This window comes from Acinonyx jubatus, chromosome B2, assembly GCF_027475565.1.
Source record: "Acinonyx jubatus isolate Ajub_Pintada_27869175 chromosome B2, VMU_Ajub_asm_v1.0, whole genome shotgun sequence".
NCBI classification, from domain to species: Eukaryota; Metazoa; Chordata; class Mammalia; order Carnivora; family Felidae; genus Acinonyx; species Acinonyx jubatus.
In genome coordinates, this window is record NC_069385.1 from 99840471 (window position 1) to 99850951 (window position 10481).

Here is a 10481-nt window from a genome sequence, read left to right on the forward strand (position 1 = left end):
TTAGTATTTTTATATATTATCATCTTCTCGGAACCACTCTTGAGGTAGGCAGGTCTCATTATCCTTCTGCAGATGAAGAAACAGAAGCAGAGAAAGCCCAACAACATATGCTATAAAGATTGAATGTAATGTCTCTCTGACCTTTTGGAGGAGAGCTTAGATGTTCATGTATCGGAAATACTGCCAGTGGCTGGGCAATAAACAGAAGTTTCCAGCCAAAGTAAACTCTTCCTTATTCCTCTGCCTTGTTTGAGGCCCATGGATATGCTAGTAGAGAAAAAGGAAGAAAATCTCCCCAGGAGAGACAGCAGCTCTCAGAACCCTCCCTAACCAGGCCTCCTCAGTTTTCCCAATGCTTATCTCTGGTGCCTTTGCCTAAACCCTTAGCATTCCCAATAAGGTATCTACAGTGTGGTATGAGACATTATCTCACTACCCTGCCACGATGTTTTCCACTGTGATTGTGTAAGAGCACAAAAATATTACTTCACCCTCAAAAATTCTTTGTTTTTAATGTTTATTTATTTATTTTTGAGAGAGAGCACAAGCAGGAGAGGGACAGAGAGAGAACGAGACACAGAATCTGAAGCAGGCTCTATGCTCCAGGCTCTGAGCTGTCAGTACAGAGCCCGACACAGGGCTCGAACTCACAAACCATGAGATTATGACCTGAGCCAGAGTCAGATGCTTAACCAACTGAACCACCCAGACACCCCTCACCCTCAAAAATTCTTAGTGGGAAATGGTCAGTTAAGTCTTATCACCAAGTTCTAGAGAAACATCAGTGGGGTAGAATTCAGGGGAAGCCAGGAGACTTCCCACTTCCGAAATTACAATTCATTTTGGTCCGGGGAGCAAGTCCTCTGTAGACACAGCATCTTCTGTTCCTGCCGCTGCGCTGTGCCCAGATCCTGCCGTCAGAACGAAACCCTGGTTGGTCTTTGCCAAAGGTCTCTCGGCAGCTCTCGGTGCCAAACCATCTTCGCATCTATGAACAGTTGTGTTTTCTCGCTTAAAATACAGCAACATTGTTTGTGTTTCTGTCAGAACGTGAAAAAGACCGACTGGTTCCAGGAGTGGCCAGATTCCTACGAGAAGCACATCTACAGCTCAGAGGACAGGAATGCGCAGCGGCACCTGAGCAGCTGGGCCATGCGCAACACCAACAACCACAACTCGCGCATCCTCAAGAAGTCCTGCCTGGGCGTGGTGGTGTGCAGCCGTGACTGCTCCGCTGAGGAGGGGCGCAAGATCTACCTGAGACCGGCCATCTGCGACAAAGCCCGGCAGAAGCAGCAGAGTGAGTAGGGTCCCCTGGCACAGTAAGGAAGCTGACGTCCACTAGGAGGCTCCTCCCCAGAGGCCAGCACATTCCGGCACATCCCAGCACATCCCGAGGGGTGTGGAGTGTGTGGAGACCAAGGTTGTTCCTTATGTAGAACACATTATGGAGAGCCGACCAGCCTCCTCAACCCCCAGTATCTGCCCCACGGATCTGCCGTGCCCAGAGCACCCACCAGTAAAACTGCTCCCCTGGCTCAAGGCACCTGACTCCAGGCCTCTGTTACAAAGCAGACGTGTCACTTCATGGGCGGACATGAGTTCATCATGCACCCACAGAAAGTTTAGGTGAAAGTTGTTCGCCACACTTGCCATCTTGGGGAATGGGGCCGAAGATGAACTCAGTGAATGCTTTGATCTGGAGTGGGAGCGGCAGGGCTAGGTTTGAGATGAGACTCCATTCCACGTCCTTTAGATCCATGCCATAATCACGTTTGCTTGGTTTTCCTTTATCGTGTTCCTGGGATTTTGAAGCAGATACGTTCAGCATTCCCTGTGTCTTGCCCACTCCAGCCCCCAAGTTACCTCACGTTCTGTCCTTGTAATTTGTCTTTAAAACTTGCTCTCGGGAAAGGATCTGCTATCAGTCATTTACACTTTAATGAAAATTTCGTGGCTGTGCTCTTTCTCTCCTGTGACTTTGCTCCTTGACCCTTAATTCTAATTATGAAGTGAAAGAATTCTTTCCTCTTCTCTACCAAAAATTTCAAGTATCAGTAAATAAGTAGGGAGGGATTTTCTGCTCAAAGAGCTCTCCCCTGATCTGTGAAATACCCTGCTGTGGAAGAAACTGCTTCCTTTTCCCCCTGTGTGAGACCTGGGCTGGGACACTTCAATGGCCAGGCCTCCTAGGGTCAGGGGTAATGCCCAGGAGGGGATGAAAGCTCATAAAGCTGTGCCCACCTATATTCTCTGCCATCCTGGAATCAGGCCTGCACTGCTAGAGTCGCACAGACTCAGGAGTCAGTTGACATGGCCTCCCTCCTCTGCTCTCTTACAGGGAAACGCTGTCCCAACTGTGATGGGCCTCTCAAGCTGATTCCTTGCCGAGGCCATGGGGGCTTCCCGGTCACCAACTTCTGGAGGCACGATGGACGCTTCATATTTTTCCAGGTTGGACTGAATTTAGAGTGAGGAGATGCCATTTCTCTTTCATTCAAGAAATGTGTACAGAGCACAGGGAGAAGTTTCGTACAGGAGGTGGATGGGTGGACGAGAGCCTGTACCAAGCCTGAGGCCCACGCTGGGCAAGCAGATGTCTGTACCCATACCTCAGCAGACGCACCATGTACCAGGGAGCCAGCTGACTCTGCCTCGGCTTCTTGGGGGAGGCAGCTGTCAGTACTCCTATCACGCTGGGGCTAGCGCAGTGCAGGGGCATGCAGTCGGCTTCAACAGACCCGAGGTCGAATACCAGCTCTGACCTCTAACCGACTCTGTAAACCTAAACATGTTACTTTGCTCCCCTAAACCCACAGTTTTACATAAAATGTGGATGTTAAGAAGGACTTTACGGGGGGCGGTGGTGTAAACAGGATAGAGCGTGGCCTCTGATGGCAGACTGCCTGGGTGGCAGGATCAGTGTCCCTGTAGAAAGAGAAATGTCCTGATTTGCTAGGCTGTCACCAGCCATTTTTAACAGCCAGCTCACAGAATTCCTGAAGGTCCTAGAGCTGGCTCCCCACTTGCTAAGGAGGTTGCCTGGCTGGTATAGTTTCTCCATGCTTCAGTTTCCTACTCTGTGAGCGGGGGACAGTAATAATGGTGGTAATACTAATGTGCTTGAAGGTAAAATGAGATCATGTGTTTGTGACCGCATCCTCTACGTACCATAGGAAGCACTTAGAAAGCGGCCCTTGTGATCATTGTGGAGATGACTTGGCCAGGTGTGCAAGAGGCACCATGGGAGGAAGGGGCACCATGACCAAAGGCAGGCAGGAAAGCACATCGTGGGTTTAAGAGGTCTCATCTGTCTCATGACAGTCATCAATGGCAACAACGCCCCGTCAGGTGGCAGGGCACAGGATAAGCCTTTATATACCGTGAAGTACAATCTTGTTATTTATTTTACTTCCCTGTCTCCTATAAGTCAAAGGGAGAACACGATCATCCCAAGCCAGAAACCAAGTTGGAAGCTGAGGCAAGAAGAGCAATGAAGAGGGCACAGACGGCATCCTCCTCTGTCTCCTTAAAGCTGAAGGGGAGCCCAGAGACAAAGGTAACATGTCCCCCTATTTGTTCAAAACATACAACTCACCACCCATGTGGTGGGAGCAATAGATGTCCCTGGTCCCTTCCCACCTACCAATGAAGTCAAAATCATACTATCCAGCTCATCTACAAGCTAGCATCCACCAAACAAATGGAATCTGGGGGTTTCCTCTTAATTTCTACCATCTTTGTGGTATGTTCTCAAATGTTCATTAAATTCCATATATTTTTAGAATCATCGTCCCCACTACAATTGACAAAAGAGATTTGGATTAGTACTTAACCTATATTCGGCACTTTATCTTTCGGTTCTATCAAAAAGGAACCTAAAATGATCTCCACAAAATAATTAGCCTTGTGTTTAGAATTTTTCCCCCAAATTTCCATTCTTCCCCTAAATAGAATATTTCCTCAGCACATTGTCTCAAGATGAAAACCCACTGTTCTGAAAATAATGGCCATCTGGAGGGTTGGGGTGGGAAAGCCAAACTGTGAAGTGAAGTCTGTGGGTCTGTGGGCATCATACCATAGGTTTGTGGGTATGTCTGCCTCACAGTGGTGCTAATTCCTGTATTTTACTACTGCTCAGGGCTCTACATTTCTTTTCATGAGAACAGAGATGGAGTCAGTCCATCCCTAGAGGTTGTAAATGTGTCTCACATAGGAAAAATTGTCATTTGAGTCTGTAGGGAAATGTGAGTCCTTGAAACCAAATGGCTGGTCCCTCGTCCCTTCTCCAAGCCATGGGACAGGTTGAAGGACATTTCCTCCCAGTCACTCTGGCTGGTCATGGTCTCTCCACCTCTACCCTCTTGTTACATAAACAAAAGGATAACTTAATTCTCAACCAGATTCTTTTCCTGTGACTTACTGGAAGGTAGTACACTTCCTTCATTTATAAAAATAAATTTACTACTTATATATTCTACAGGTCCTATTTATGATTCAACAAAATTCCCATGAGTTCAGAGAAAAATCTTGAAGGAAAAAAATAAATAACCCTAGTCTCTCAGACTGGAAACAGCACTAAAATACAGGGAAGTCAAGGAGGGAAGTGATATGCGTGTGTGTGTGTGTGTGTGTGTGTGTGTGTGCATGAGAGAGAGAGAGAGAGAGAGAGAGAGAGAGAGAGAGAGATCCCCTGAGAGTTATACTGAGTATAATATAAATCTTTGAAGCCATGACTTGATTCTTCTTAAATAGTCTCTTGCAAGTTCCTCACAAAGGCAGTTAGAATATCAGATTTGTGCTTGAGGATGAAACATTTTATTTTTTTATGATTTTTTTTCAATGTTTATTTTTGAGAGCAAGAGAAGAGAGTGTGAGCGGGGGAGGGGCAGAGAGAGAGGGAGACACAGAATCCCAAGCAGGCTCCAGCCTCTCAGCCGTCAGCACAGAGACCGACATGGAGTTCGAGCTCACAAACTGTGAGATCATGACCTGAGCTGAAGTTGAACACTTAACCAACTGAGCCACTCAGGCGCCCTGAGGATGAAACATTTTAAACACACTCACTCTCCTCAGAGTAAAAGGAGTAAGAGTAATTCGACTCTAACTGAAGCTTCTTTCAGGCTTTAAGTAGTTGTGGTAAGACTCCCCTGTGCATTTGTGCTTCAAGTATGTGAGGAATGAGGAAAATCGGACGGAGCACTGATTTGTGTGGAGTAACTCTGGGTGCCTGTGGTAGTTGTGTCAATTTGCTTAACTTATTAATGTGAGCTTTTCACTTTCCTTTCTAGTCTCTTCCAGGTGAAACACAAAGTTGGGGAAGTTTACCTTTAACTTGGTCTATCCAGGAAGGCATCCAATTGCCTGGTAGTTACGGTGGACGTTTAATAGCTAACACTCCCCAGCAGAAGTCACTGAATGATTCCTTATTCTTCTCCAAGAGTTATTGTTTGGGGGGAACCACTGATCTGGTAGACCCTGCTTCTACCTTGGGCCCCACTAAACTCTATGAGAAATGCAAATTGTCCAGTAGTTGGATTTATAATAGTGGGGACCTGCTTCATCCTGTTTCTGGAGTCTTCTCTGACTACGATGATCGGCAAACGTGGAATAAAAACACTGCTTTGGGGAGAAATTCTCTTAATGACAATCGTTGTCCCAATTATCCTTTTGCTTTGACCAGCTGGCCTTATGATTTCTCCCCTTCTCAGAACTCTTCAGAACCCTTTTCCCAGCAGATTCCCGTGGAACCACCTGCAGCCGAAAGTAGCTGTCACCCACTATGGCCAAATCCAGGGGGTGATCTTTACGAAGAGAAGGTGCATGTGGATTTTAACAGCTGCTACCCTTCCACCACATGCCACTCACGTCAGGAAGACCCCTTTCTCCTCACCTATACCCCCCACCCCCACCATCAATATTCATTGACAGGCAAGAGCAGCGAGTGGGATTTTAATGAAGAAATGAGGGGCATGGGTTTGGATCACTACAACAATGAGATGCTTCTAAACCTCTGTCCTTTAAGATGATCCAAATAGAAATCCTTGGACACTACTAGCAGGAACGTAATTTAGTGCAGACGCTGTGGGAAACAGTTACAGAGGTTCCTCAGAAAACTAAAAGTAGAACTACCATGCGATCCAGCTATTTTCCTTGTAGGTGTGTATCCACAGGAACTGAAATCCTTATCTCCTTATCTCAAAGAGGCACCTGCACTCCCATGTTCACTGCAACATTATTCACAATAACCAAAGAACAGAAACAACCTAAGTGTCCATCAACAGATGAATGGATAAAGAAAATATGGTGTATACACACACACACACACACACACACACACACACACATTCAATGGACTATTATTCAGCCACACAAAAGCGAGGAAATCCTACCATTTGGGACGACATGGATGGACCTTGAGGGCATTATGCTAAGTGAAATCAGTCAGACAGAAAAAGACAAATACTGTATGATCTCACTTACACGTGGAATATAAAAAAATAAATGCAGACTCCTAGAAACAGATCAGATTGGTGGTTGCCAGAGGTGGGGGATGAGAGGTGGGGGGTAAAATTCAGTGAAGGAGATCAAAGGATACAAACTTCCAGTTTTCAGATAAACTAAGTTCTGGGGATGTAATGTACAACATGATGACTCTGGTTAATAGTACCGTATCGTTGTATATTGGAAAGCTGCTAAGAGAGTGGATCTTAAGTGTTCTTATCACAAGGGAAACAATATTTGTAACTATGTGAAGCAATGGATATTAAGTAAGCTTCTTGTGAAAATTTGGCGGTAATACATATATCGGGTCATTATGTTGTACATCTTAAACCTATACAATGTTATATGTTAATTGTATCTCAATAAAACTGGAAGAAAAGAAAAAGGTGACCCAGATTTTTTACAACCATTCAAAATAACTGTTTTAGTAAATTGCTGAAAGAATTTATTTGGGAAAGAGTTTTCAAAAACATAACCACACATAAATTGAAATTATGACAACAAGCAGAAGGCACAACTTCCTTCTTCACACAAGGAATTTGGGTCCTCCTCCATTCCAGTCTTCCCATGCTTAGTGAGGAACTCGTCCCGTCTGTGGAAGGAAATGGCCTCTGCTTTTTTTTCTCCCCCCACATTACGTGGGGTTCTCGGCACCTCTGCTGCCTTAACTGTTACATTTTCATTGTCCTTGAATCCTATCAAACAGCAGAGATGTGAAAAGCCCACCTACCTAGGAACTCACATATGCCTTCTTGAAAACTGAGGATGAAGCAACAGAGATTAAGGGTAAAAGAGCTTCGGAGGTGTAGAAAGATGAAGATTCTACCACTGAGGTATTTAATGCTTTGTCTAGTATTGTGGGATTCGTTCATGAAATATGTGTTTTCTGGTTGATTTCTAAGACTTGTCAAGACAAGGAGTATGAACTAATTGCATCTAAGACCATGAGCAGCAAGACTAAACAGCCACAGGAAGAAAAATCCCCATGGGGCCAAATGGCCTCTTGCTCTTCTTTCCCCACTGCCTTCCCCTTCCGTGAAGGCTTAGATTTTGTCTTATTTACCTTTGTTTTTATAGGGCCTAACCAGTGCCAAGTTCATGATATGTGCTTGAGAAATGCTTTCTTAGAAAAGTCCTTATGTAATTAACATGGCCATGGTTGGCCCCCTGTATCTGGATGCCAGTTCCTCTTCTTTGCTAAAGTATTTTATAGTGAAAGATGAGCCTGGACATAGAATCTGGAAAGAACTGTGCAATAAACAAATATTTTCCAAAATTAATTTGCATTGCTATTTGAATGATAACCAATGGACATAATACAAAATTTGGTTCCCGGTCTCCTCCTTAAGGGAATATTGACTCATTTCTTGTCTGTTCTTCCAGATATATATATATAGAGAGAGAGAGACAGAGACAGAGAGACAGAGAGAGTGACAGAGAGAGAGAATCATACCAGGTTCATTGCTAGCATGTCTTTTGTCATTTGGGGACACAATCTGGACATCAGATCCTTATAAGCACATAGGACAACAGTTGCCTCATTTTTAATGGTACAGAATACATTACATGACTGTATTATAGTTAATTTAAATAGTCCCCTATTAGTAGACATTTAGATTGGGTTGAATCTACTTTATTTTTTTGTCCAAGTGCATAAAACTTGCATGTTCAGTTTAGCAGAGTTCTAAAGCAAATTCTTATACAAACACTATCCAGGTCAAGAAATAGAACTTTCTGCTAGTTCAGTAAATCAAGGTCCCCTGGTTGCAGCCCCCAATCTCACCCACTCCTGATCTTAAACCCCTTCCTGCATCCTGAAGGTAATTGCTGGAATGACTTTTTATATTTTTACTGCCTTTGCGTGACTATTAAAGAACAGTTTGGTTTTGTCTTTTGGGGGGAACTTAACAAATAGAATCATATGGGAGACTGTAAAAAAAAGTATTGAAATATAACATACGTACAGAAGAGTGCACAAATCATAGTCTACAGCTCAATAAATCACAAGCACACACAAATCTAGCCGTCACCTGGTTAGCATATATTCTGCTCAACATTGTGTCCGTAAGAATCAGATTGTTGTGTGTAGTTGTAGCTGGTTATCTTCACTGTTACATTACATTTATTTATTTTTTCTTTTTGGAAGTTTTATTCTTTAAAAGGTTTTTTTTTTAATTTTATTTATTTATTTTGAGAAAGAGAGAGAGAGCACAAGCAGGTGAGGGGCACAAGCAGGTGAGAAAAGGAGAGACAGAATCCCAAACAGGCTCTGCACCATCAGCACAAAGCCTGATGCGGGTCTCGAAACTACGAACTGCGAGATCATGACCTGAGTTGAGATCAAGAGTCAGACGTTTAACCGACTGAACCACCCAGGTGCCCCACATTTATTTTAAGTTTTTTTATTTAAGAAATCTCTACACCCAACGTGGGGCTCAAACTTGACCCTAAGATAAAGAGCCACATGGTAAGCCAGCCAGGTACTCCTCAATTTATTTTTATTTCACCCCAAATGTCTTTTTCCCATGCTCTAAAATAAGGTGTCTGCTTGCTAAAAATTTTGGCTCAAAATTCTTTGAGAAAGTAGTGTGTCATGAAATTCAGCTCCTCTCTGAGATTTCCAGGATTTTGTATCTCTTCATCCTGCATGGTCCTTGAGTATATACAACCACTGGATCTGAGAGTTTGAGCTAAGTTTAAAGGTCACTTGTGCAACAAGTGTCTGAAGACACAAGAATCTCTCTTACTATTTGCCAAACAAAAGTTTACCCAGCATGTTTTCATTGCTTTGCAGAGAAGGGAGTTTCTTTTCTTTAGAGCATAATCACCAAATAAAAACAATAGACTTAAAATGCACTTTAATGTACCTTGAATGTTCTGATTTTCCTTGTTTTTCAAAGGGAGAATTCGTATTCTTATTGTTACACCTCTGAGCAGGGATGGAGTAGATTAGTGTGTGGGTTTAACTTTTTTTTTGTTTTAACTGGGATATAATTGACCCTACCATATTAGTTTTAGCTACACGACATAATGATTTGGTATTTGTATATATTGTGAAATGATCCCCACCATAAGTCAGCATCCATCATCACACAGGGTTACAAGTTTTTTTCTTGTGATAAGAAGTTATAAGATCTACTCTCTTAGCAACTTGCAAATATATAGTTTCATTTTATCTCCTGTGCATGTTTAACTTTAGCAGAAACTGCCAAACTGTTTTTATAAAATGACTATATCATTTTGCATTCTCACCAGTAATGTACATGAGTTCCCGTTGCTTCTTGACCCAGTCTTTTAAATTTTAGCCATTCTAATAGGTAGGTAGTGCTATTTCAGTGTGGTCTTAATTTGCATTTTCCCTGATGATGTATGATGTTGAACTTCTTTTTGTATGCTTATTTGCCATTTGTATATCCTCTTTGGTAAAGTGTCTATTCAAAACTTTTGTCCACTTTTTTTTAATGTTTATTTTTGAGAGAAAGAGTGCGGGAACAAGTGGGGGGGGGACAGAGAGAGAGAGGGAGACACAGAATTGAAGAGACTCCAGGCTCCAAGCTGTCAGCACAGAGCCTGACATGGGGATGGAACTCATGGACCGCGAGATCATTACCTGAGCTGAAGTCAGACGCTTAACTGACTGAGCCACCCAGGTGCCCCTGTCCACTTTTTTATTGGGTTGATTTCCCAATAAAAAAATTGTAAAAGTTATATATTCTAGTTATAAGTCTCTTATCAGATATAAGTTTGATTTTTTTTTTTTTTTTTTTTTTTTGGAGAGAGAGAAGGAGAATCCCATGAGGGGCAGAGAAAGAGATAGAAGTGGGGCTCACCTGGGGCTTGCGTTTTACCCAAAGTGGGGCACAAGCTTACCTGATGTGGAACTCGAACTCACGAACTGTGAGATCATGACCTGAGTTGAAGTCAGATGCTTAACTACTGAGCCACCCAGGTGCCCTAGATATTTCCTTTATATCTTT

The 10481-nt window shown here is 43.2% G+C and overlaps 1 protein-coding gene across 3 annotated transcripts in view; it reads left to right on the forward strand.

Moving 5' to 3' along the window:
- The window catches only part of GCM1 (glial cells missing transcription factor 1), a 49347-nt gene extending 41741 nt beyond the window's left edge, over positions 1–7606 (forward strand). For all 3 annotated transcript variants that reach the window (XM_027057565.2, XM_053222687.1, XM_015070130.3), the window contains exons 3-6: positions 1048–1300; positions 2342–2454; positions 3431–3559; positions 5292–7606. In XM_027057565.2, the coding sequence (XP_026913366.1) occupies positions 1048–1300; positions 2342–2454; positions 3431–3559; positions 5292–6029 (1233 nt within the window). In that variant the 3' untranslated portion in view covers positions 6030–7606. The remainder of the gene's footprint in view (positions 1–1047; positions 1301–2341; positions 2455–3430; positions 3560–5291) is intronic.
- The last annotated feature ends 2875 nt before the right edge of the window (positions 7607–10481 follow it).